General features: G+C 35.8%; 2 protein-coding genes across 12 annotated transcripts in view; both read right to left on the bottom strand.

The window, feature by feature from the left end:
* Window positions 1-347: 347 nt before the first annotated feature.
* On the bottom strand, window positions 348-15,967 carry LOC127654413 (melanotransferrin-like). The gene is made up of 16 exons (XM_052141598.1): window positions 15,729-15,967; window positions 15,369-15,523; window positions 14,099-14,198; window positions 13,598-13,783; window positions 13,353-13,503; window positions 12,038-12,105; window positions 11,709-11,893; window positions 11,046-11,211; window positions 10,765-10,916; window positions 10,222-10,318; window positions 8,206-8,400; window positions 6,172-6,325; window positions 5,481-5,548; window positions 5,153-5,340; window positions 4,847-5,039; window positions 348-1,672 (listed from the first exon to the last, which is right to left on the bottom strand). Exons 1-16 carry the CDS (start codon window positions 15,775-15,777, stop codon window positions 1,605-1,607), a joined length of 2,175 nt encoding a protein of 724 aa, XP_051997558.1. The 5' UTR covers window positions 15,778-15,967; the 3' UTR covers window positions 348-1,604.
* Window positions 15,968-17,264: 1,297 nt separating this feature from the next.
* LOC127654412 (disks large homolog 1) overlaps window positions 17,265-25,872 on the bottom strand; it is a 217,157-nt gene continuing 208,549 nt past the window's right edge. For 2 of the 11 annotated variants that reach the window (XM_052141586.1, XM_052141587.1), the window contains exons 20-26: window positions 23,759-23,800; window positions 22,692-22,742; window positions 22,472-22,573; window positions 22,188-22,360; window positions 21,959-22,068; window positions 21,389-21,480; window positions 17,265-19,061 (exon numbers count right to left, since the gene is read on the bottom strand). In XM_052141586.1, the coding sequence (XP_051997546.1) occupies window positions 18,955-19,061; window positions 21,389-21,480; window positions 21,959-22,068; window positions 22,188-22,360; window positions 22,472-22,573; window positions 22,692-22,742; window positions 23,759-23,800 (677 nt within the window). In that variant the 3' untranslated portion in view covers window positions 17,265-18,954. The remainder of the gene's footprint in view (window positions 19,062-21,388; window positions 21,481-21,958; window positions 22,069-22,187; window positions 22,361-22,471; window positions 22,574-22,691; window positions 22,743-23,758; window positions 23,801-25,872) is intronic. The other 9 variants (XM_052141591.1, XM_052141592.1, XM_052141590.1 and 6 more) reach the window with 8 other exon arrangements.

The following is a 25,872-nucleotide window of genomic DNA, read 5'->3' as shown; positions in this document are numbered from 1 at the left end:
AACACTTTTATTATACCCGTATGTCCGGGGGAATGGCATGCAAATCTCACACGCCAATTCTCATTTGCCTTTTCTCAAAGATCAGAGACCCAGATTGATTATTTCAAGCCCACTGAAATACAATAAAATAATAATAATAAAATGCAAGTTTTTGTCGTTGTGAAATGTTCAGTAACTGGAGAATGATGGTTTTGGTCTACAAAAAAAATGTTGGACATCTCTGCATTACAATTGTTAAGTGAAGCAGGCCAATGTAAACAGAATCCTCCTCACTCGATAGTAAATAGAAAACATTTGTGATAGTGCTCAAAGATCTGACCAAATAGTAAGATGAAAAGCAACCCATATTTAATGATCCTTGTTTATTTTAAAGAATAGAAGCCTATGTAGGCAGTATGTGGTAATACTTGAGCAGACGCACTGGCCTGGCAACTAAATATTAGTTACATTTCAATCATTTCATTGAAGAAATTGCAACAAATGGACAAAGACAAGCATTAATGAAGTACAATTTGTCAGCACATATACACTGATATGGTATCTGAATAGAACTCTCTCATATAAACACATACAATTATAAGTGATACTGTAATAAAACAATCAACAAAAATGCACACTGCAGTGAAAACAAAGCAAGCTGAAGGAAATATCAATAATCTATATAATCTATAGCAGTAGTCCAGTGAGAAGTGATTTATTATGCACCTGTAATTCATCTGCTAGAACTCCATTGTGCCGCTGTGATTACTGGGTTTTGGACAAAAGGCACTTGTTAAGTTCCCGGTTTGACCCGGTTTTTAGTAAATTGGATTTAACATTTGCATTGGAACAATACCAACTGAATCCAGAAACAAAGGGTTTGTGACAATGTTGCAACAGAATAGAGTGTGCAGGCAAAGAAGTACTACCCCTCAGGTATGACAACAATGCTTTGCTGAGTGTATCACAATCAAAGGTCTTGTTCCATCTCAGTGACCATTTAGCAGATTGATGAAAACTGTTATTTTTTTACAATATGTGGTTGATTTGTGAATACAAAGCAAAGAAAATACCAATAATAAAGAAAGAAATTAAAGGTAAACAACTTATAAACTTTGAAATGATATTTCCTTCTGCTTTCAGTCTGGGAAGAATAAGAGAGGAAAACAATCAATTAAGTCCAATCCACTCAGTAGTAAGACTTAAGTGTATACTGTATGCAGTTACATAATAAATGTCAAAAAGAAAAGTGCTAGACACAGCATATTCACTGATATGGCCTGTGCCTTCAAGTAGCTCATAAAATAATAAAATGTAGCCTTTATCAGTGGGAATAAACATTGTGCAATAAATATGTAACAGGCAAAGCATATGCACTGATATGGCTATTGCCCACAGCATTCAGAAATAACAGAGATGGTCTTGAAAATAACAAGTTGTTATGATTCTAGTTAAAAAAGAATTTAGCCCACGTATTGCTTAGTGCATTTCAATCATTTAAACTTGAAAAAAGCTTTAGATTCTGCTTAAGTCAGTGAAATGGTAAATATATTAGAATTGGTGGGATGGTCAGATTCAGGAAAAGATGACACCACCGAAGGCCCATGTCATGGCTGGCAGACCTGCTACAAAGCCAACAGATACACCAGGGAGCTTGCAATGCTCATCAGTAAAAGTGAAGATGAGGAAAATACTGTAAGAGAACCGAAAACAATGCACACAAAGGAAAGAAAGTTACTAAAAGAATCAAAACATTATTTAAAACATACTGTATAATTAACACTTCTGTGGTCATTATTGAAGATCCAATATACCTTTTAGTGGGTCACATTGACCCTACATGGCAAATCACTGCTTATCAAGAGTCAAGAGTTAAACAATTTGCCAAGACTCAGATATTAAGATTCAACAGATTAAGATTAAATTTGACTGTCATTGTGCAGTGTACAGGTACAGAGCCAATGAAATGCAGTGTGGACATACCAAACATTAGGACTGAGAGGGATCGATCTATCTATCTGTCTGTCTGTCTGTCTATCTGTCTGTCTGTCTGTCTGTATCTATATATACATAAATGCAAAATAATTTTACAATTGCATGATATTGAGTGCATTCTTAGCAGGGCCGGATTAATGTCTAAACAGGCCCATAGGCTTGGAGGTTTACAGAAGCTCCGTTCCCTCCATTGACATGGTTCAAGTATTTTACATTGTCATGTTTGGATTACATTTGTGGAGGATATAAAAACTAAAAATAAGTTTCAGGCTGAAATGTTGACAATGAGTTACAGAAAATCTGTTAGTCTATGCCAGGGTTGTGAATTAACTATCAATTCATGAGTTGAAATTAGAATTGAATTGGCCACCCCTACAGGAAGTTGAATTTGAATGATAGGAAGTGGAATTTACTGAATTGCAATTAAAAAAAATTCAACAGTCACAATACACATTTTCTTTAGTCCAAGACACATAGAAGACACAATACATATTATATATTCTTATTACATATTTAAAAATAACAATATTTAAATAAAGTTACTACTTAAGCTCTGTCAACTCTATTCAATGACAATTGCTTTCCTTATTTAAATGGTTTTAAAGGGTAACTAAACCCTAAACCAACTTTTTTTAGTTAATGATCTGTAAGAATGGGGCTTTATTAGTACTGGTCATTGATTCAAGTAATTTTTTTGACATTTGTGTATAAAGTGTTTTAATTCTACAATATATGGTGTAAAAATGTCTGAGTGTTGCCCTCTTCAGGTTGAACGGTGGCTCCTGCAGTTCAATTTTCCTACTGGCTGTTTGTGGTACTTTGTGACGTAAGCGGTGACAGCTGACGTAAGCAGGTTCCAGCTCACCACGCCCTTGGTACGAGCTACCACGCCCATGGCAGTATAAAAACCATCTCGTTTCGTCAAAACCACTGTAGCGAGTCAGGAGTTGGAATTGCGAGTATTGAAAACGATCAGGATAGAGTATTTTAGCATCTATTTAGCATAGCATTTATATAGTTATTTAGATTATTTTGTGTAGCCTAGGTAGTTAATTACCATATTTGTTAGTGTAGTATTGTTAGAAGCATAGTTAGTTAGTAGCATAGTATTGCGTCAGTTAGGATAGCTTCAAATTAGCGTAGATTATCTGTATTTAGTACAGTGGTCAGGATGGTACGTAGGTGTAGTGTTTCTGGTTGCAACAGCACTGCTGGACTGTATAGCTTTCCAGCAGACTTGGAAATTAGGCTCAGGGGTTGCACGCCCTTGTTCTGGAAGACCGCGAGTTCCCACCTAGAGCTGGAGGAGTGTGCAAACTGCATTTTACGCTGGATTGCTTCTCCAACGCAATGGAGGTGGAAATGGGCTTCTCCAAACAGCTCAGCTGAAAAGCTGACGCAGTGCCAAACGCTACTCCTCCTGCATGGACTCCACCACCTCAGCGGCGTCTTGAGGTGAGTGATCATATATATTTGAATCACAATTTATGGTTAGGCTAAAGTTAATCCTCTGGGGTAGACAAACGTGCGTTCGCGATGCGGGAGTGTTAAACGTATTGCACCCTTATACATTGTATTACGGTATTGACTACCTGTATAGTTTTATTTGGAGGTATACGGTTTTGTACATGATGACGTTACGCTTTACGTCACATTCTTCTAAGTTGAGAGAACAGCTAACTGATGTTATGTTCAAGTGAAGCTTGCTAAATAAAAATCCTGCTAAAACGATAAACAGCACTGAACAGCGTTTCGTTTGATTTTCCTGCACGCGAGTGAAGGTGAATGCGCACTCGGATGCTCAACAGCGAGTTAAAACCGCAGTTTGAGCCAGCGGCTCGAATTGATATGGCTCCGGCCCTGTGTCCACAGACAATTCACCCTCCTCCACTTCAGGTGAAGGTGGGGGAGAAAGGTCCTCGACTTCAAAAGACCGCTCCGTGGCAAAGCTACTTGCGTCACTCCAGTCACTCTCCATTTTAGAGTCTGACAGCAGCTGTCAATTAATCTGTCACTACGCCCCCCCCCCCGGTTCGTCCCCTCTATCCCCGCTGGGGTCTGCCCACTTTTCGAGCATTTTTCAAATATTGCTAGTGGGTGGAGTCAGACTCTGAGCAGGGGTTTAGTTACCCTTTAAACTGTTCAATATCCTGTGCATCTCATGCACAGTTCTATAAACATATATTTCAAATTGTTTCTCATCACATGAAACTGCAAAATATTTGACCTACAATGACAAACAAAAAAAAAAAAGACCAAAAGATCAAATGACCAAACAATGCAACCATATTATTCATACCCTAGTGCATGCTGGGAAGAGGGTAAATGGGACTGAACTGCATAAAAAAAGTTGCATAGGCCAATTTGAAATAAATGCTTTAATCCAACTCACCGCTGTGATTGTTGGTTCAACTAAGTATGTTGTAATAGAAGCACATTGAGATGCATTCCTTAAAGTTGCTTAAAGTTTAAATTGCAATTCTACATAATTTTTGCTACCTCAATAATAATAAATAAAAAAATCCAGAATTTAATTTGAATTTAAATGGCATTCTTCATACAGTTCTGAATGGTGCACAACCCTGGTCTTAACCAAGTCAAAATGATCTGCAACAGCATGGAAGTGTTAAGTAGTAGAACACAAGAGGGAGTGCTGCAGATCATCAAAGCCTTCATGTAAGTTTTGATAACACACAGCCTTGAGTGTTCTTTTGACTCTTTGGCAAACAGCCAAAGAAACCCTGAAACATCTTTTCAAAAGTTTCAGAATCTACAATCCCTTCTGCCAAAAATGAAGTTCTCCAACATTGCTGTTTAATATATACAGTATTTTAAATGGCTTGACAATATATATTACATTAACTGACACTACCTGTTGAGGACGCTGAGCACTCCATGGCCATCACCGCATCCAGATAACTTTGGCCAAGCCACTCCTCGTAAGTCTTCTTCTCATCCACGCCAATCAAAGAGATTGTTGAGTCCTTGAAAATCAGGTCTGATCCCTCATATGCTTTGGAGTCAAACATCTTAAATCCTGAGACAGTATTAACTCCAAAGAATTCCTGAAAGATACAAAAATTGTAAAGGTTATTCAAAAACAAATAAAAAAACTGAAAAAAAGCCTTTATATTGCACTGAATAATTAGGGAAGTCAAATGGGGTTTTTATATGCTACCTGAGCTTTGTCCAGAAGACCAAAGACAAGGTGGTGGTTTATATCGGGTCGTACCATAACAGCATGGGAGGGGACACGGGCCAGGTTGCACTTACTATACTGAGTGACTTCAGCACGAGACTCCTGTGAGCAAAGCAGCTGAAACTCCCTGGAGTCCAAGTTTACTGCCCAAGGCTCTGTATTATTTCCTGGAAAAAACAATTCTGATATAAATTGGAGACCTCAACACACATAAAGTCAGCTTGTAATATATAATATTCATAATAAACAAGTTAAACTTTTTTATGTACTGTAAATGACAGCTGAGGAGAGAACAAATGAGTGTTACCATCTGTGTTCTGGAAAACAGTGGAATGTTTGACAAAGGCCACATCACCATGATCTTCAACGAGGCACCTAGGAACATAACATTTTCAGGTACTTCCCACTGGATAACTTAATTCTTCTGATGTTATTCCTCCAACAGCTGCTCTGTGTAATCCCATCATAATACCCAAAACAACTATAAGCCAATTGTAGATTGATTTACCCAAACAGTGTAAACACTGTGCAAACTGTTTGTTTGAACATTTCGACAAAGCAGCATTGTCTCAACCAATGCAATGAGTTTGAGGAGCAACTACTTGTTTGTCCTAACATTGGCAAATGGGAAACCAGATTTGAAAACAGTCATTAGTTTTATTTCAAATAACACACTGCAGCTTTATGTTATTATCAATACATTCCATCAATTATATTCATTCTCTTTAGAATTGAGCTCTTCACACGGAACACCATTACACAAGCTGTATGAGTACTATATTATACAGTATATTCATATTATGTACAGTATGTTGTATTTTCTGTGTATGTTAAATGTTTACTTAAATTATATATTTTATATTGTAATATAATGTATGTAATGCAATTTCATGAATAACTGACTGATAAGGCATGCTACAGTAACTGTGGCAAATTTGCACCACATGATTCAGAGGAATTTGTACATCTTGAAATTTGGAATTTGTACATTGTATTACCTGAAGGCTCCATTGTAACCATCATACAGATCCTTGCCCTTGACACACTTGTTTTGACCACTGGAGTCTCCGATGCACTGCTCACAAAGGTTACTGGGGATACCATCCTGATTGGCTCCAGGAACACAGGCAGAATTAAAGAACTCCCCAGCAGCTATGGAAAAAATGTGGGGCAGATTCACAAAATTATCCCACTTTCAATATGGTAATTGCATGTGCCATTCATCTCAGTATATGATGACTTCATAAAAAACATTTTTAGTAACCGCATCAAGAAACATCATTACAGGAGTCACGTGACAAGAGCTCTGCGCACTTTGCTAGTTTTTAATTATTTTTGTGTCATTAACCGCTAAGATTCGACACATCCTGCTACATAACTGTTCTATGAAGTCAACATGGCAAAGAAGTCAAATTCCTCAGGCTCTTAAGATATTAAAAGACATTTATGTGCTCAAGCTGAAACCTCTGATGGGCCTGTAGACCATTCTCCTCCCTGGAGAATTTATAGTAAAAAAAAGGACTTAAATATTGAACTGTTTCTTACCCACACCTATCAGATCGCTTCAGAATATATGGATTTAAACATCAGAGTTGTCTGGAGTACTTTTATTTTGCTTTTATGTGGATTTTGGAGCTTAACATTTTTGGCAACCATTCACTTGCATAGGACCTACAGAGTTGAGAAATTCCTCTAAAAATCTTTGATTTTGTTCAGCAGCAGACATAAGGTCATACACATCTGAAATGGCAATTTAGCCAATTTTTGGGTAAACTAACCCTTTATCAGATCACTAGTAATATATAATAAAATAGAAATGCAATGAAACTCATTCATATATGTTCATATTCATAATTGAATGAACATGGACTGTAGATCTGGCATTTGTACTTGATATACAAATGAAAGGTACAAATGAACGAAATCCTTTTTTATGTCGCACTGGCCAATATGACAGTGGTTTTGCATATTGACATGGATTCAGCATCATGCCACTGTAAAAATACCCTTATTTCGGTTAGCTATGACACAAAGTGTTCAATAACAAGTGGGTAGATAAAGTGATAAAGTCAGTTTTAGAGACATAAGAGGAGTGATAAGGGATATAAGCGGAGGAGGCAGACTACTCATATCACTAAATATGAGAACTGTAGCCCTGCCATACAATTAACAGAGCCAGTCCCCATCTGACAGAGGCATTGCAATGCCTGAGCATCCATATGGTGGCTGTTAGAATGGAAGTCCCACCTTACAGTTAAAAGAGCCAATGATCAGTGTTCACTCAAGAATGTGTATGCACATATCAGGACCAGCCTGAAAAATACCTTTTTCCTTGTGTGATTTGAGCTAAAGAAGCACAATTTACAATAACACTGTTGTCATTGTCATAATTTGAAATTTTTTATTTGAATGTTAATCTAAAGAGTTTTTGCAATTTTGGTCTTGCCCCATTAAAGCAGATAGGAACCGCACTTGCATTGACTGGAAATAGCTGCCCGGAGGCATTAACAATATGGCTGCTGAGTGAACTGAATTGCCTTAAAGCTGAAGTGTGTAATATCTGCACCACTGAAAGGAAATGCAAAAACAAACGTTGTTTTCAAACATCTTTCCGAATAAACTCCGAAAAAGTTTTAGAACTTTACTCAAACTTTGGCTTACTCAAAGTTGTCTCTGAATATTAAGCTGGGTTATGAGAAAGTATTTTAAATCCAGCTTTAAAGGGAATTTTGTTTGTATTTGGCAGGCCATATAATCTAAACATGGTGGCCCCTATTCTGCGACCTGTTTATGTAGAATAAAAAAGTTTTTTTGAGGCCACTAATATGACTGAAGACTTGAGAGTACAACATTGAAAATTATAAGAAATAAAAAAAGTACTAGTCATTTCTTTATGTGTGAAACGTTTTAATGAAGAAAAAAAATGACTGAGTGTACCTTTAACCTACCTCCATATCTATTATAACAGAACAAAGTGTTTGCACATGTTTGATCATGATATATAGTCAACTACTATATTTACAGTATCCTACCTTTGGCCAGTTGGCATTTCTGTGGTCTGATAATGCCTTTTTCTATGAGCACACCCAAGGGAATGTTCCAGCCTGCAGTCCTGCCATAACCTGTGTGACAAGAGCGCTTATTCTTGAGGTCACTGAGTTTCTGGATGTCTCCGTTTCTCTTCCACAGCACAGCTACGGCATAATAAATGCTGCCATCAGTGTCTCCTGAGACAGAGAGAGAATCACAGTAGCTTGTGAAAAGTCATCATACTGAACATTAAGTTGATTAAACAGATTACATTCATGGGGTTCTGCTGAAAGTCTGCCCCAGACACAGGTAGTTACCCAATGAACACATGTTTGAGTGTTTGCACTATATATATCAGTGTTTCACATACTTTTTGTTTTGTTGTATGTACCCCCACAGCCCCATTAATATGACTTAAGTACACCCTTCATTGACACCAAACCAGAAATGTGCTCCTTTATATTAAATATTAATAAGTCACTTTTAAAAGAAAACACTATTAAACAAACAAAACCAAGTATCTTGATATTCTGCTATGAGTTTCATCTAGAGGAAATGTATAAAACATGCACACATTATTCTCAAGATTTTGCTTTCTTCCATTATAGGGATAGTGCACCCAAAAATGTCAATCTAATTTTGTTCCAAAGCTGTATGACTTTCTTCTATGGAACGCTAATGGAGGTGTTAGGATCAGAATTACATTCTCAGTCATATTTCACTTTCATAATTCAAATTATGTAAAAAAGAAAAAAAAGAAAATAATGACTAAGACTAACGTACCTCCTAAAGTTTTCTTTTATGTCTCATGGAATAAAAAGTTGTACAGGTTTGGAACAAAATAAGAGTAAATTATGACAGAATTTAAATTTCTGAGTGAACTATCTCTTTTAAAAAAGGAACTGAAAATAATCATGAGATTAATCGGGATTAGTTTTTGTTCTTGTCTGTTTGTAGTTTTGTCTTTGACAGCCCTATATATTATAAAATTGTCATTTTTGTTTTATCAAGTGCTGCCGGTATCCAGGGCTGTAACCACAACATACATCGAGGGGGGCCCCTCCAATAATCAGTTATGGCCAGATTATTAATTGATATCCTTGTTGCTGTCTAATTGTCATTAAGTTGTTGCAGGAATAAAATAATGGTTAAAAAAAACGTAGAGTTTTCGCGTGAGCAGTAGTTAACACTGCTTGTCAATGTCATTTGATATAGCCAATCAAATCAATGAAGGCAGGACTCAAGTTTAAGAATTTGATCGGGAACCTTGTGGATTATTCCAGCGCCACGCAGCATTCATCAGTGTCAGCAGTTCAGGTTAAGAGTGTTAGTGTTAGATATCAGTATACAGTTTAACAAAACATGCAATATTTCCCCACTATTTTATGATTGAAACAGTCATTTCCAATGGCGCAAACTATTCTCCATTTGGCGAAATTCACAGTTTTTAATTGAAAATATGTCATGTACAGTACGTGATTTGTATGTCATTCCTAATTGTGAACATGAAAACATTAACAGAATAGTTTTCAGCATATCAGGCTTAAGACAAAGAGTGAATGTGTGTATATTGTAAAGAAATTGAATGAATGTGGTAATCTGGTGGGCTTTTGAAGTAGCTTTTTAGACAATTCACTTGACATTGATAAAAAAAGAACTATAAAAACACAAATTAGAGATAAATCACCCTCAGATTGGAACTAGAAAATGGTTAAACTTGTGACTTGTGGCTTCCATTGAGTTTTTAGGTTGTGGCAAGGACAGTGTCATATATTTCTAATGCAAATATTATTGGGTAATAATTTAAAATCAATTTAAGATTGTCTAAATAATTTCTTTATGTTTTTAATTAATTCAGAATTTTGTACAGACACAGTGGTAGTCGTGTACTGTGTGAACATGTATCTTTTAAAACCAAAAATTCGACATCACCACTATACACAAACAATATTATATTAAAAAGTAGTCAGAAGCACATTAAGTCAAAGGAGTATACATTGATAGTGCAAGACTCTAACCTGTGTAGCTCTCCCCAGCAGCAGGTATCAGCCCAAAACTCTTTCCTGCTGTGTAGATGTAGCCTCCATCAAGAGTGATGGCATCAGCTTCCTTGTTCTGGAGGAAACACAACATTGAATACCTCAGTCAAATTCTTTTTATGTACATTATTCCTGATTTTAGGAAGAAAAACCTGCAAGTAAGATGGTTTGGCACATAAAGGTGAAGTGTGTCATTTTCTTAAATGAAATACCAAAAGTATGGACTTTTTTTCAAACAGGTTTCCTGAACACTCCCCTTATCTGCCATTGGTCGAAAAACAGAGACAGTAATCCAGCACAAACTCACTCAAATGTTGCTCTGTTGGGCTGATCTGGATGCTCAAACAAAGGGAGCTACTGTATTTATTTTTAGAGCCAGTTTTTCCAGGGAAATCAAGCAATGAATAGCTAACTTATACTCTAGTTAGACTCTGCTTATTAAATGGGGATAGGACAGGGTATATTAATATAAAAAAATGACACTCTTCACCTTTCATATATTTAGATTCTTGATTGGCATACTTTAATTTTCTGCATACAATCCTCCACAGATTTGCCGTTGAGACACTTAATATCAGGAATAATGTTTTTGCTTTTGAAAGCCACGGCCATGTCTGCGCATTTCTGCTGCTCTCCATGAGAAAGGACACACCAGGTGAGATGAGAGGGAACATCTACAGACACACACAAACACACAAACACACAAATATATAAATATATATATATATATATATACACACACACACGTATATATAAGAGCCAAAACATTTTGTGATGGTTTGGAGAAAAGGCAAAATTCATACCAGACTCTGAGCAGTCTATAGCTCTTAATATGGCATAGTATCTTCGGCCCATCCACTCAATATAGTTTTCATGTCCAGCTGAGATAAAAGTTGTTGAAGCGTCACTGAACAACAGGTCGTTCCCAGAGAAGGATGCCGAGGAGAACATGGAGAACCCAGACTTTTGCTAAGGGGAAACATGCAAACAGGCATGCACAAAGTGTTTAAATTAAGTTAAAATGTCCAGTTTGTATTGAGATGTACCAAATCATAATTAAAAAAAATAAAATTAATTGGTTAATCCCAAAACGACTGTTTAAAATGGCGATACTGCTCAAATAAAACACTTTGAGGATTAATGGAGGAATTCTACATTTATAGGAGGGATGAGTCTAATAATACCACAACTGCTTCCCATAGGATGTAGCTTAACTTCAACTGAACCTGGAATATTTCTTACTGTTTAACAAGTATAATACGCACTAAATTTATAATATTATTAATTAAAGATTGAAATAATATTATTATATAAATATTATAAGCACATTGTTCTTGTTTAAAGTTTGTTTTACTGTGGAAAACAAGACAAAAATACATACATTTAATCTTTAGATTTTTCTGCATACAAAAAAATAAAATACTGATAAATGATTTTAAACAGTGAATATTGTGAATGGATCATACCAGTCCCTCACGCAACATGTTGTAAACCACCGAACTGCTGATGTCATTATGTACAACTATGCCTCTTGATGGCACCCGAGCCAGATGGCATCTCTCATAATCATTGACTGGACTGCGGGTGCCGTCCCGACAAAGGAGCTGATAGTCATCTGAGTGCAAGCCTTGAGTCCATGAGTCCCCCTTACCTGAGTTCCAAGGTTTCTGATTATTTTCTAATCTGTACAACTTCATGTACACATCGTAATCTCTCTCTTATGCTGCTTATAAAAAGATCCACAATTCCAGAAAACAGCATCATCACTGTGTATTCTTATTGAGTGTTAATTTACCATCAGTGTTCTCGCCTACAGTGGTGTGCTTCACAAAGGCAACATCCCCTGCATCCTCAACCAAGCACCTGTGGAGACCAAAACAATAGCTGACATGCTGAAAATATTTCTTACTATCAGTGCAGTCAAGATACAGCATCACTTAATGGAACCAAACATTTTAAATATGTCTTTCAAAACCCTTAAGACTTCTTCTGTAAAACATAAAAGGTGAATTTTTTTTAAATAATATCATTGCCACTCTTTTCCATCTAATAAAAGGGAAATCAGGACTAGGTCTGTCAAGCTCAAAATTTACAAAAAAAAAGCACTAAAAAGTATAATAAAAGTGGTTCATACAACTCATGCAATATTCCAAGTCTTCTGAAGCCACACAATAGCTTCAGTGAGGAACAGTCCAAAATTGTAATCGTAATTCACTGATAATCTTCCTCTCCAGTGAGCCGTTAACTTCTGTGACTGGATCAATCAGTGAGATAAACTTGAGTATGATTATTCAGATTGGTTTTGTGAACTGGATGGATTCATCTAATTTGTTCACAAATCAAACTTTGCTGCTTCTCATAAACGTCCCAACTATATGACTTGTTCACTCTGGGAATAAGGTGACAGTAGGAAACTGGAAGTGTTGCTGAACATATGGGTGTGTGTGAGCTTCTACGTGAAACGTCCAGGGAGTGATGCCAAAAGCAATTTTTTGTTGTAATTGATGTATTACTGTCAACAGGAATACATTTTTGATTAATTCTACCCTCTAAACCAACCCCAACCCTAAACCTAACCATCAGTGGAGTAAAAATGTTCTTATGATTGTGTACAGAATCAGTGAACTGAAGTACTTGCATTACACATCAGTAACTGTAGAGGGAAAGGTGATCATGGTTGAAATGATGAAAAAAATGTCTAATGGAGGATTGCACTTATCAGTAATTCTGCAGTATAGGGGTTGGTTTCAGTGTACATGATCTTTTGGAAACTAAATGTCGATTTCCCATGTGATCGTGTTGAGGAGATGCAACAACCAAAATTCCAATCATTTCCTCAGAAAGCAATCAAATGGCTTGAGAAGACTTGGAATACAACACATGAGTTAAAGAGAATGAGCATTTTTTTTTTATTAAAAGCTCCAGTCCCTGTAATTGCATTGAAAAAAGTGATCATATTCTTCAGAATATCTCCTTTTTTGTTCCACGGAAGAAAGAAATTCACACAGGTTTTAAAGTAAATGAATGTGAGTAAATGAAAGCAGAATTGTAATTTTTGGGTGAACTAAGTAATGTTTAGCATAGTGTGAAGAGTTTCATAAATCTAGTACCTAAATGCCCCATCATATGAATAGTATTTCTCATTGGTGTTTTCATCACACTTAAAGTTTCCTGACCCGTCTCCTGCACACAGCTGACACAGGGATGCAGGGTCATCCTTAGCCCCTGGGACACAGCTGGCGTTAAAGAAGTCAGCAACCCCTATAAAGCCAGCACAAGTATCAAGACACTTTTCTTTCTGATAGTCAACAAGCAGGCTGACATTTCTAGATGTGCAGCAAGAGCGATGGAGTACCTTGAGCAATGTCACACCCCATAGCAGACATCCTTCCACTGTCAATCAAATACCCAACAGGGACATTCCAGCCAACTGTGCGGTGCTTGCCAGTGTGACAAGACTTCTTCCCCTTTAGATTGTTGATGCTGATGGCTGAATTTTTCCTTTTAACCACAGCAACAGCATAGTACGTTATTCCCTTCCCTGTGGCCATTAAGATAAGGAAAATTAAATGACTTTGATTATGTTAGCTGATCTAAAAGATGATGTACTCTGAATCTTGTCAGATAAAAAAAGGAAAAGTCCACATCAGTTATTTCATACGTAGGCTACTATTTAACAGTATAAATTAAACAAAATCAAATACAGGTACAGGCATTTACTGTCAATAATAAACATTTAATTATGCCCTTAATCACCATCTTTCCAGTCCCACATAGTTCGGAGGTACATCTTGCATAATCTGGTGTCCACATTAACAATGACAGATCGATAAAGACTATGAAAAGAAGAGCATACCATCTCCTGCAGACTCTCCAGCTGCGATTTTGAAGCTAGCTTGCTTAGCAATGTCATATATGTCTTTAACACTGGCTGAAAAAGCATCAACTTCATTTTTCTGAAAAAGGGAATATTTATAACAAAATACAACAATTGAATTGTAGTAATTTTATTTGTAATTAAATCATAAGTGTAATGATTCAACAAGCCTGTACTTTTTTAATAAAGATGATGACTCATGAGCCTTGCAATTTATTTATTTATTTGCAAACACACCATCATTAAACTTAAATTAAACATCTAAACCAAAAATTATCTGAAGAAGAACACTTGTTATACGATAATAAGATAAGATCCAATAAATTAGGCCATAACAAAATATAATTGTAATTTCTAATAAGGTTTTAATCGTTAACATTGTTTAAGTACTAAATTAACATGAACTAACAATGAACACTACCTATACAGCGCTTGGGTAATGTAAATTTCAACATGTGCTTGTAAATGTGTATATATATATATATATATATATATATATATATATATATATATATATATATATATATATATATATATATAAACTGCAGGCTATTCATTATAATTAAAAGGCAGTATATATACTAATGTGAAAAATCAATAAACTACAGTATTTTCATAAATGAGCATACTAATAAATGCTGTCAAAATAGACCTATTGTGCATTGTTTATGATGCTTAATGTATTAAAGGTGCACTCAATTTCTGAATAAATCATCTTGGACACACACTGACACCTAAAGGCATGGATGAGGCATCATTCAAACACAATAGTTTAACATTACTGGTGCCATACAAGATTAATTTAATCTTTAAGTGAAAATATCCAATAACAGGGTGGTTACAAAAATTGAGAAAGTTGTTTTCTGCTGGTCATGTGATTCTAGCATGTCATCAGTGACCCTCTCCATGTAGAAATAACCTCAGCTTTTATAGTTACTGATATGACTGCAGTCATTATCTCAAGTAAGTGATCATGATATTGTACAACTCTTTCAAAAATACAATTCGTTTCTTTAGAAGTAAAACTTTTTAAATGAGGAAAACATTACTGAACACACCTGTTAATAAACTACCAAATAATTAAATAGCATATTTTAAGAAAATAGATTAACCAATGCATGGTCTAACATCCAAAAAAAATAAAAATAAATAAATAAAAATAAATTGTAACACCTAAAGACCTATTCTCTGATTTTTCTTTGTTAAATAGTCAGAAAGATGTCATGATAAACTTGACTGTAAGACTTACGGTGAGTTTTTCAGCGCATTCGGATTTAGATGAGGCCAGAACACAGCGCAGTGTTGGCCGAATTGCGGCGTTTGTGAAGGCCTGAGCCATGGCTTTACACTTGGACTCCTCCGCGGGGGAAATAGCGCACCACCTTATGGCACTCTGTCCAGACACTGCACGAAGTGATTTACAACATTTATAACAAAATCATTTTTATTTTTCACATCCAATGAATCGAGTTCAAACGAGTCTCTATTTCTTAAATGCTCAGGAATGTTGCTTTTAAGCTATATTAAAATCGTAGTTCACTTATATAATACGGAAAAATATTAAGAGAAACTTGTTTTATTGTTCACATTAACTTGAAACGTTTCTTACCATAATGCGCAAAGGCAAGCAGAATGGTTAAAAAAGCCCACGTGTCCATCTCTGACTGATGAGTGTGTGCAGGTGTGAGGTAGTCCAAGACTTCTAGGTTTATATTTGAGAGTCTGTTTCAAAGTCCAAAATACAAGTCAGCTCTTCGACATAACTGGACCGGAGATGGCTCTATAGCACCTTATCATAAAACGACCTCGATGATCAGACAATTTCGGGATTTATGGACTCAAATGTGACCAGGCGTGAGGTTTTTGCCTACACTTAATCTGACACGTCCAAGAGACTGGCGGAGGTCCAAGGTGCACACAGATGGGTCTTTCATTCTTGCAATTGCTTAACCAAGAATTTTTTTTTTTTTAAACCATACCCCTACACAAAGAGAGACTACCAACATAGTAAGGCAGACATACATATTTATAACAAATACAAATTAAAATAAAAATAAAACAAGTTTATACTTTAATGGAATAGCTATTTATTTTTATTTATTCACGAAGTTACAGTACCCCTGAAATATTTTAGACTCAGTGCTGTGTTCAAGGCAAATAGGAATAATATTGAGAGACAACATACAGCACCACTCCATATAGTGTATCCGTCTTCAATGAAGTAAATTAAAGGGATAGTTCACCAAAACAAATTTAAATACTCATTTGCTATCTCAGATGTGTATGACTGACTTTCTTCTGCAGAACACAAATCGCAAAGCTCTGTAGGTCCATTCAATGCAAGTGAATAGTGACCAGAACTTTGAATCTACAAAAATCACATAAAGTCAGCATAAAAGGAATCCACAGGATATGATAGGTGTGGGTGACACAGATCAATAGTCATTTTCTTATTTATTTTTTTACTTTAAAACTCCACTCCACTTACACATTCTTCTATTATATTTTGGTTATTTGCATTTTTCATGCATATCGCCACCTACTGGTCAGAGCTGGTCAAAAGTGGAGATTTATAGTAAAGATGATTTAAATAATCTGTTTCTCACCCACTTATCCTAAATGATGAAATAATGAAAAATTTTGGATGAACTATTCTTTCACGTAAAATTAAAACAGTAATATCTACTGTAAAAGCTGCCATGAACAAGGGGAGTTACTTGAAATTAAACTAGTTTCCAGGCATAAAATATACTTATGAGATACAGGGCCATCACTTCAATTTACAGGCCAGGAAATTTGTATTTTATTTTTTTATAGGAGACAAAGACTTACCAGAGACATGATTCTCAGTACCAATTACTGGTTTTACAACAGGACAGATGTTTAAGACCATCCATTCAAAATGAGCTACAATAAAGCACAATCTGTCAGTGCTCACAGTTAAAAATCTGTTCTACATTATTGCATAAGAGGAAATGAAATAATAGAATACTGTATATAGTATACCTGCTCAAAAGGTAAAAGTGTTTTGATTCATCTGTTCCTGATATATCGTCTTGCCTTTTTGTCAATAAAAATATTTTTTCCAGACAAAATATTAAAAGTGATTTATCTTGTCTTCATAACAATTCTGTATATTAAAAAGGATACATTCATAAACACTGTGTATGAGAAAAAAGTATTTTAATTAGCTGTTCTCCTCTTTGACAAATGGAATGAATCAAATTGGAAGATTATTTAAATAATCCAGACAAAAATGAGTTAGAAAGCTATGGTGACATGTTAGAGAAGCAATCTTTTAGAAAACAATCATCTCCGATAATTTAAAAATGAAATGGGGATGCTGTCAGTGCGCCCCCTGGTGGAGAGTTAAAGGCGTGTGATAGAGAGTGGCAAAGCAAATCTCTCTTCAGATGTGGGCAATCAACAAGTTCACATACATGGAGGCAAGAGTCTATGAGCCTCTAACATTTACATTTCATGCTAACTCTGACATTTTCACAATCCCAGGTGAGAACAGAAAGAGAATCCCTCTCACTCATTTTTAACGTGATAAAGACTATTGCTTTTACAAATCATGCACGTCACATGAGAAAGTAAATAAAAGTAAAAGTAAATAGGAGAGAGGGTTAAACAATTCAAACTGTAAATTTCATATAGTTTGACCAGATGCAATGGAACGCAAACATTCATCCCAGAAGTCCTGTGTATTGGTGTGCTTTAAAAAAACAAACAAACAAAAAACAACAACAACAACAAAAGTCATGGTGGTAAAGGAAAATATATATCTATTTACACATTTTTTATATACATACACACATTTTCATATGCATGTATGTTTGACATTATAAAGAAAATAGTTCCCATATGTGCAGTTTACTTAAAGCTCAATATAGACTTTTATTATAACAAAATAAGCAGTATACTGAGGGTTGAATATACATTACAATTTTCACTCTCTTATTTGCATTGGTTTCTTGAAGTAAGAATATGTCATCACCTGGATTTTAAACATAATTGTCAATGATAATCGCAAGCCGTTCTTTTTTCACCTCAACTAAAAACTACTCTGAAATGCACCTTGATTAAAATGTACACAGGTCTTTAAGACAAATAGAGATTTAATACAGTATAAAAAAGAATACACTTTGTGCCAAACGCTTTTGTCCTCTTTGTGCACTTGTGACAAAACAGATCAGCTGTGTAAAGTGAATGGGCTGCTTGATCTTACAAGATAAGAGAGAAAGCAAAAGTTATTTGGTGGCTATAATTTACATAGCTCAAATCTGTGACAAAAACTTGAGAACATATGTTAAATGGGGGAAAAAAAAAATAGTAAAAAAACATGCTCATAATGCTAAAACGTGCAAATTGTTGCTTCATGTCTTTTCCGAGTGTACAGACACATGAAAGCGTTAACTTCAGTTCATATGGGGGGAAACAAACCAAAGCAACCAAATTGTATATAATGCATTAACTCATTGTTTTCCTTCGAGAAAGTTACCTCCCTTAAACATTAAGGAATCTGTACCGTAAAATCTGTCTAGCAAGTCGCTGGTCAGGCATATCTCCTCCCGTTGGAGGTTGAAATGCGGAGACTGGGATGTGAGTTCTAGACAGCAGTCTCAAAGAGAGGCATGAGAGTGAGGCGGCCGTAAGACCACCGTGACCCCAAGCCCATCCAAAGAGAATATGTATTTCCTATGCTTGGGGGTCATAAAAGCAAATGCAAGCAGCAGGCCAGGTTGGTGTAAAAAAAAAAAAGTATACAGAAAGAAAAAACAATAATACAAAAATGTCTAACGAAGAGAAAGGTTTATATGTCTCGAGACGTCTCACAATTTCTCTTTGGCTGGTACCCAAATGTACGGCCCTGACTGCTCCTCGATGACTTGTTTGACCTGGTTGTAGATCTCTTCCAATGTGTCCCCTTGTACAATGGCTAAAGGAAAGAGAGGGAAAATTATTTTCTAAGATGAGATCATATTCTGTACCTCCTCACTCAAACATCTGATAAACAGATGTTTACTGAAATGGGTAATTATAAATCTGTGGTGCGAATGCTAACACTCACTTTAGTGAAGCTAGAAGTCTTAGTAATGTTTGAGAAAATCACATCTAAATATATTTGCTAAAGGTAACTTGGATTACTTTGAATCACTGTATTATAATCGTTTGGTGTTGTTTTATAGGCAACGGTTGTCAAAACAAATATTGATTGGGGGTGGGGGGGTAATAGGATTCAAAACAGTGTTACTATGAATGCAAACTTTAATACAGTGAAAAATACACTATTAGCATAACAGAAATGTATATAAATAAATACAAATTTCAAACATTCTTTTGAATGTCCATGTACTAAAATAAAATATTTGATGCCATGAGTGTACCTTCATTTACTATTACTATTATTTGAATGGCCATGCAAAATGAAGCAATGTGATAACAATATTACCTGGTCGCAAAAAGTAGTCTGTTATTTTACCATATGAACTTTCACCTTTTGATGACCCTTAATGCTTCGCAGAGCTAATGTGTGCTTCTAAATCAATTGCACCTTTATTAGCAACTGACACATAAGTGCCAGCTTTACATGTCATACATTCTGCTTCCTACGGATCTCGACCTGGAAGAAAGCATGTGAACTTTTTGTGCAAATCTTCTGTAATTTTGCACTTTTGTTTAGGCATTGTTTCCACTCAGCTGTCATTTGCTGCTACTGTCAAGGAACTGTTTAATGCCGAATACAACAGCGCATCGCGGAGAGATTGACAGGCAGGAATTTGGCCAATAGTTGCTCTTATAATTGACCAGTTGTTGTGCAAGAAGGCGGGACTTACAATGAGGGTTTAAAGCAATGCAAATATGCGCGCACACACAGTTATTAGACCAGATGCACATCATAATGCAACTAAAGCCGAATTCCGGACATTTTCACAAATTTAGAAATGCCGGCCGAATGTTTTTTAAGGTCAGAAAAAGAGGACATGTCTGGGGAAAAAGAGGACGTATGGTCACCCTAGTTTAAGGAGATGTGTCTTGGCCTCTCAACAATGTTGTTACACATAGTTACAAAAAACTATAAGTGCGTTTTGATAATCTTGGCTTTTGCTTTTGTTTAAATGGAATCAATAAGGTTTCATTTGTTAACCTAATTAAATGCAGAAGTTCATTGACTAACAATGAACAATATATTTTAACAGCCTTTATTAATCTTGGTTAATGTTAATTTATAAAAATAACATGTTTAGTTTCATTTTTAGTTTTTGTTCATTTGTTCATGATGCATTAACTTATGTTAACACACAATTTTTAATAAAAAAAATGTATTAATATATGTTAAATATAACAATACCCAAGATGTATAAATGCTGTAAATGTATTGTTCATTGTTTGTTAATGTTAAGTAATGTAGTTTGCCAATGTTGACAAATGGAACCTTATTATAAACTGTTCGCCTGAACCTCCGGTTTTGGAATATTAAAGCATTTTTCTTTACAATATTGAATTAAAATGATTTTTTTATGTAAAATCGTGAATCCTGATATTGATTTTGAATTGTACTGTAGATAACTGTGCCCATATCACAGAAATAAAAAATCTTTGCTGAGGGACAACAGAGGGAATTCAACATGTTAGGACAACATAAATACTCTTCTGGAAACCTACAAAACTAAAACACTCCTATGTATTAATGTTCAGATAGCAGAACACACAGTGCTAATGCTTATATTTATTGTCTCATATCATTAAAAACCTCAACCCTATAACCTTCTGAAGGGACCATTTTAAACATCAGTAGTGTAATGCAAATAATGTCAGCTTTTTAACACAATTTTCATCAGTAAGCTTGGTTGAGGAGTTATTCTGAGAAATTTTAATTTGAACTTTATCGTAAATTAGAGGATGACACAAAAGAAATACATTATGAGGGGCTGTTCACGCAGACGTTTTCTCGCATTCCATCCGCGGCACTTTTTTATTCTTGGTCTACGTACATACAGGTATGTGTCAGGCAAACATCTTTGGCCATTGTGTCACATCTCGCTGTATTTTCCAGCATCTCGCTCCATGAGCATTTTTAAGAGACTGTGTAAGTTAAAAGTAAACATGCATCTCAAGACCACTGCATTCTAATCTAGTCCAGCTGTTTTGGAACACAACAATGCTTCCTGTCTGAACATCTCTTTAACCTGTTCATGTATTAAATGCAACACATATATGGTGTGTCTGCCGAATTACTGGATGAGTTTACTCTAGTGTTCTCACCAGTGAAGTGCTCAAGGAACTCCTGCTCCAATTTCAAGGCTCTGTCATAGGTCTTTCTGCCTTGCTCCTCCAACAACCTCTTGTTCATCTCTCTGAAAAGGATACAGGGGAAATGTTACTTTTGGCTTCACTTTAAAGCTTATCAGCTTTAGCCTATGTTGTATGTCTTAGGAGCTTCTTATATAACAGTAGAGGGTTTTCCATATGGAGGTTCAACTGGAAACTTCATGTGGTTAATGTGATTCTGACAGGAATGCAAATGTTGAATTAAATTATAACAAAATAATTACAAAAATAAACAATTTTAGAAAAAATAGTACTTGTGAAAAAGGTTCATTCAGATGTAATACGCATAAGAGAAATAACAGAAATATTTGATAAGTGACTATGTTGTAAAAGTGAAGATGTTCATTGATTATTCATTATATTGTGAAGGGTTTAAATTATGTAAAGTATAGGTGCAAATAATAAGTAAATAATTTTGGTCAAAGGGGTTGGCGAAAAAAGTTTGGTAACCGTTGCTATAGTACATACTGTACATTTGTAGTAATATACCAAAAAATAACATACAAAATATTCTCCACTGATTTTGGTTTCACAAACACAGCAATGGGGTAGAGCTGTGCTAACTGGAGTCGTTTGATGGCATTGCCCGAGACATCCAGGATGCAGTGTTTTCCCTGAAAAAAAGAAGAGATTTAAAATAGTCCATGATACAAATTTATGATAAAATGTTATTATACTTTTTTATTACTGCTATAAACTCTTATTACTTCCTAACAAAGTTTAACTCGTTTACCTTCTCTGCAACCTCTCGTACTGACTGCACGCTTGTCCCATAAAGGTGGTTGTTATACTGGCCGGCCTCAATGAACTTGTGGTCCTGAATATCTTTTTCCATTTGCTCCCGTGATGTAACAAAATGGTAGTCTCTTCCATCGACTTCATAGTCTCGCTTTGGTCTAGTCGTGTCTGGTAAAAGAAGAGCAATAAACTCAGAAGATGTGAATAAAGAGGACATTACTTGAAATGTTGCTTCATCATTATTGTATGATGAACTGAAACTGCGTATTAAGTACTCACGGGGAACGCATGATCCAAACTTGTCAGGAAATTCTGAGATCAGATCATCATTGATCCGGTCTTTCATAGGTCCAAGAATAATCACTGGACGAGTGTAACTAACTGTAAACCATAATAATAACTTTACAATGAGTTATACATTCAATCAATCATGCATACTCATTTAAAAACATCAAATCAGAGTAATGTTAATCTACCACAATATTGGCAAGCTACGCACCTTCCTGTTGCGTTATGGTCTCATAAGACAGAACATATTCTTCCTGCCCACCTAGTACACACAGATACAATAAAAGGAGTTAACAAAAAACCTTATGTACTAAATAGGCTTAGGAGAGGTTAGTTTAACCAGCATGTGAAGCCTCATCTGAAGTTAATCCAAAAAGCTCTTTTGTGTGACAAATTGTTAAACATCAGCCTTGAATGTCGTTTACAATCCCTTTTCGATATTGCACTTCTCGATACTGAACACCTAGTAGAATTCACAAGCAACATGGCCTCTATAATGTAGTTGTTTAAATGGATGTTTTCCTATTGTATTCATTACAACTCAACATTTCAATAAATTTCCCATGTATACATTACTTAGCCACCATAAGAAAGCAGCCAACTGCATTAAATTTTGTAGTCTGTAATTTTATATTCACTTAGTGTTCAGATGAACTAGATTTGAGAGGAATACAGGATTAGATAAAAGTTCAAGAGGTTTTTCAGACCACTTAATGTGGATAACAGGCCATGTTTTTATGAATAAAACTGCTGAGTTGTTTTAATGTATAATGTTATTTGAGGGTAATATTCCAGGCCATAAAGTATTATGTCCATGTCCTGATGACCAAGCAAGGTGCACAGATTACAGAGTCAACACCTGTTTTATCACGTGAAACTCCCATGCAACGCAAACAATGAAGAGTAGATGTAAAAAGGCGAGCTGTTTTAGAAGTTATTCCAATCTTGGCCTCTCACTAATGCTAATTCACATGGTTGCATAAGAAGATTATTGTTTTTAGTTTTTTTTAATTATCACTTGCTTCCTCCTTTAATGTGCTGTTTTGGAAGACTAAAACATTCATTTTTTTTAAATACTGAATGAAACCTTATGTATAATAAAATCCTATACCTGATATTAGACTTGAAATTTGAATCTGTGTGCATATCACACAAAACACAAGGATTTTTTAAGAAAACACAGAGGGGATTAAACATAAAAATGTATGAAGTTTAAAGTGATGCATGAAACAAAAAGAGAAAGGGATGATGAAAAGGGGAAAAAGGGAAGACACTTACGGTAACTACTTTCACTATCGCTGGCATTAGAAGTGACATGCTCTGAAACCATAAAAAGGGGAAAATAAACACCACAGTGCAAAAAACACAAGCCTATAGACCTTTGCCAGTGTAGGATGAAAAAAAGGCTGCGGGATTGTAGTACAGTCTTTATAAGTTGTGCTGTCTTAAGGTCCTATGTCACAATTTCACAACCCAATTTTTTTATTTTTTTTTATTTTGTCATCAGGAAATTTAGACATGTGCATTTTCAATGTTGAAATTATTCAGCTGAACGAGCTACACCAAGGTATACAAAAGTAAAACACGTTGAACACATGGTTTTACTTCTATCCAAACTTCTATCCCTCACAGCCTCGTTTTCAATGGTTAAAAATTAAATACAGTATGCCATCTACTTCCCTTACTGAGGTACATTATAGTAATAAGCAACACAAGACAGTCACCAGCAGATGGCAATGTTAAGAGACTGTGCAGAACACATGAGGCTTTGATAAACATTTTGAATCTGTAATAAATTATTTAACTTTCAACAAAGGGAGTTTGGAGATCTCGGCAGCATAAAATGTTTCAAACTGTCTAATAGCCTCTGAGAAAATGTTACAAAGTCTTCCACACTGGCCTTATCACTGTCACGGTGCTTTAACCATTTAGGGACAGAGGGACTCTACTCCACCACCTAAAAGTGTTTGTTGTAGCAGTTCGAGGAATTACACAAAATCCAAACCAGGAAGTGGAAGTTTCTAAATAACTTTGTCTCACGTGCATGGTGTGCTGACCTTAACATATCTTCTGTATTTTGTTTTTGTGGGGGACTTATTAAATTTGATAATTCTCAAAATTACTCTACATATAAATTGTCAACAAATGCAGCAACCATTACAAGAAGTGCTTGCCGGTGCAAAAGTGTTTCTAAGGCAATGCTATACGGTTGTTACAGTGTTCTGAATGTTTTTTGATGTGTTGGTACGTGACCAGGGAGGTTGCAAGGATGTTCTGGGTGGTTGCTTACTGGCCCAAGTCAGAAGAACCCCCCCGGCAATTCTCTATGATATCCAAGTCCCTAGATATAGATATAGCTCAGGTCGCTCCTTCAATGCAAGTCAATTGGATTGAAGGAGCTCACTTAGACAGGAAGAGCCATCTAACTGACATGTAAAGCAATCAATCAGTCTGTTTTGTCATTACATGTCATTTAGGGGTGGGAAATCTGAGATATATTATACCATATTAAAAGATCGGCATAGGAAAGAAATAATCTAAATAATAGCGTGGCAGTCTCCAAGAGCGCTTGCACAGAAAACACACAGACAAATTGCAGAAACTGTGTAGAATGACTACCTAGAGCACACAATATCTTAGCACAGACTATTTCACAGACATAAGTAAACAAAGCAAATCAAGTTCTGCTTTTGGACTAAACTGGCAAACATTAGCAAATCCAGTCATAAATTCAACATATTAGCCAATAATCTTCTGATCGTGACCCTAACTTGAGCCTTGAGTTTTCCAGTTTTGAGTGCGATATGCATCAGTTAGTGCACAGACTGTGGTCATGCCATCTGAGGCTGAGGCGCGTGCCTTTGCATTGCCAAATTAATTTAAATAGCAATTTTTGGAAATTGTGTTTAGGGGATACTGGACAGCAAAGGCAACAGTGCTGATCTGCTCCCTTTGTTCTATAGTCACGATTTTATAGACGATTTTCCCAGTGATTTTCAGGTGTGAGCTTTATTTCCATAATCACCGGCGCATTAGCGTCTGCCAGCGGGATGTCGTTAATCACTTGATCATCGGGACTCCCTGCTGAATTAATGGTAACAGCAATGGGTTAAAAGGATCCAACATGACAGAAAAAAATTACTTAGGCACAGGAGCAGGCCCTAGAGTTCCCTTGAGTGACCAATGAGCTTCTTTTACCGAGTAACTGACAAGACGTCAAGCTGGGGCCGGTTGCATAAAACTGTTTTAGACTAGTTTTACTTGTTAGTCATCTAAAATTTTGGTATTAACTTTTTCAGTCAGTTGCATAAAAATTTAAATCGGTCTAATTTAAGACCAAATTGTAAGACAGCATACAGTAGGCTAACTTTTGCTTACATTCCATGTTGCAT

Source organism: Xyrauchen texanus, chromosome 13 (genome assembly GCF_025860055.1).
Source record: "Xyrauchen texanus isolate HMW12.3.18 chromosome 13, RBS_HiC_50CHRs, whole genome shotgun sequence".
Lineage (NCBI taxonomy): Eukaryota > Metazoa > Chordata > Actinopteri > Cypriniformes > Catostomidae > Xyrauchen > Xyrauchen texanus.
The sequence above is the reverse complement of the archived record's forward strand: the minus strand, read 5'-3'. Positions and strand labels throughout refer to the sequence as shown.